Source organism: Pygoscelis adeliae, unplaced genomic scaffold (assembly GCF_000699105.1).
Source record: "Pygoscelis adeliae isolate BGI_AS28 unplaced genomic scaffold, ASM69910v1 Scaffold197, whole genome shotgun sequence".
Classification (NCBI taxonomy): Eukaryota; Metazoa; Chordata; class Aves; order Sphenisciformes; family Spheniscidae; genus Pygoscelis; species Pygoscelis adeliae.
In genome coordinates, this window is record NW_008825105.1 from 2,859,253 (window position 1) to 2,859,885 (window position 633).

The 633-nt window shown below is 65.9% G+C and overlaps 1 protein-coding gene across 1 annotated transcript in view; it reads left to right on the top strand.

Moving 5' to 3' along the window:
• Window positions 1–145: 145 nt before the first annotated feature.
• The window catches only part of FANCE (Fanconi anemia, complementation group E), a 21,511-nt gene continuing 21,023 nt past the window's right edge, over window positions 146–633 (top strand). The window contains 2 exon segments of the mRNA XM_009327474.1: window positions 146–288; window positions 395–593. Coding sequence (XP_009325749.1) covers window positions 146–288; window positions 395–593 — 342 coding nt within the window.

Below are 633 nucleotides of genomic sequence, written 5' to 3' on the forward strand. Positions count from 1 at the left end.
GCTGGATGAGGCGGGGAGAGCCCTGGCTGCCCGCTGGGCTTTGCCCTTGGCGAGGGCTCCTGAGCTCAGACACCGGCCTGGGGGCTCCGAAAATACGGCCCCATCCCAGGCAAAGCCAGTGGCCGGGGAGGATCTGACCCCGGCCATGCGGGCTTCTCCGGCTGGCAGGAATTTTGCCCGCGGATCCTGTCGATGGGGCCAAAACTGCCGCTTCTCGCACGACAGAAAGTCAGCCCAGATCTGCAGGTACTTCCAGAGCGGGTTTTGCAGCTATGGAGAGCGGTGCAGGTAAGGGGCAGTGAGGAGGGGGCCTGAAGCCACGAGGATGGGCTGGGAGCCAAGAGGCGTCATGCTGGGCTGATGGGACCCTCTGTCTGTCTCTGGGCTTCTCCAGCTACCATCGCATCCAAGAAGAGCCGGTGCCAGTGGGGACCCGCTATGGCCCCGTGCCCACCCAGCCCCCCAGCCGCTGGGGCTCGGAGCCCGGCCGTGTGCCTGCAGCAGTGGCCCGGGGCTGGGGGGGAGCCCGGCGCAGCTCAGCCCACCCTGTCCCCAGCATGACGCACGTGGCCTTCAAGTTCCCAAGCGTGGAGGTTGAGGAGGAAGAAAAAGAAAAGGAGAACATCCCAGCAC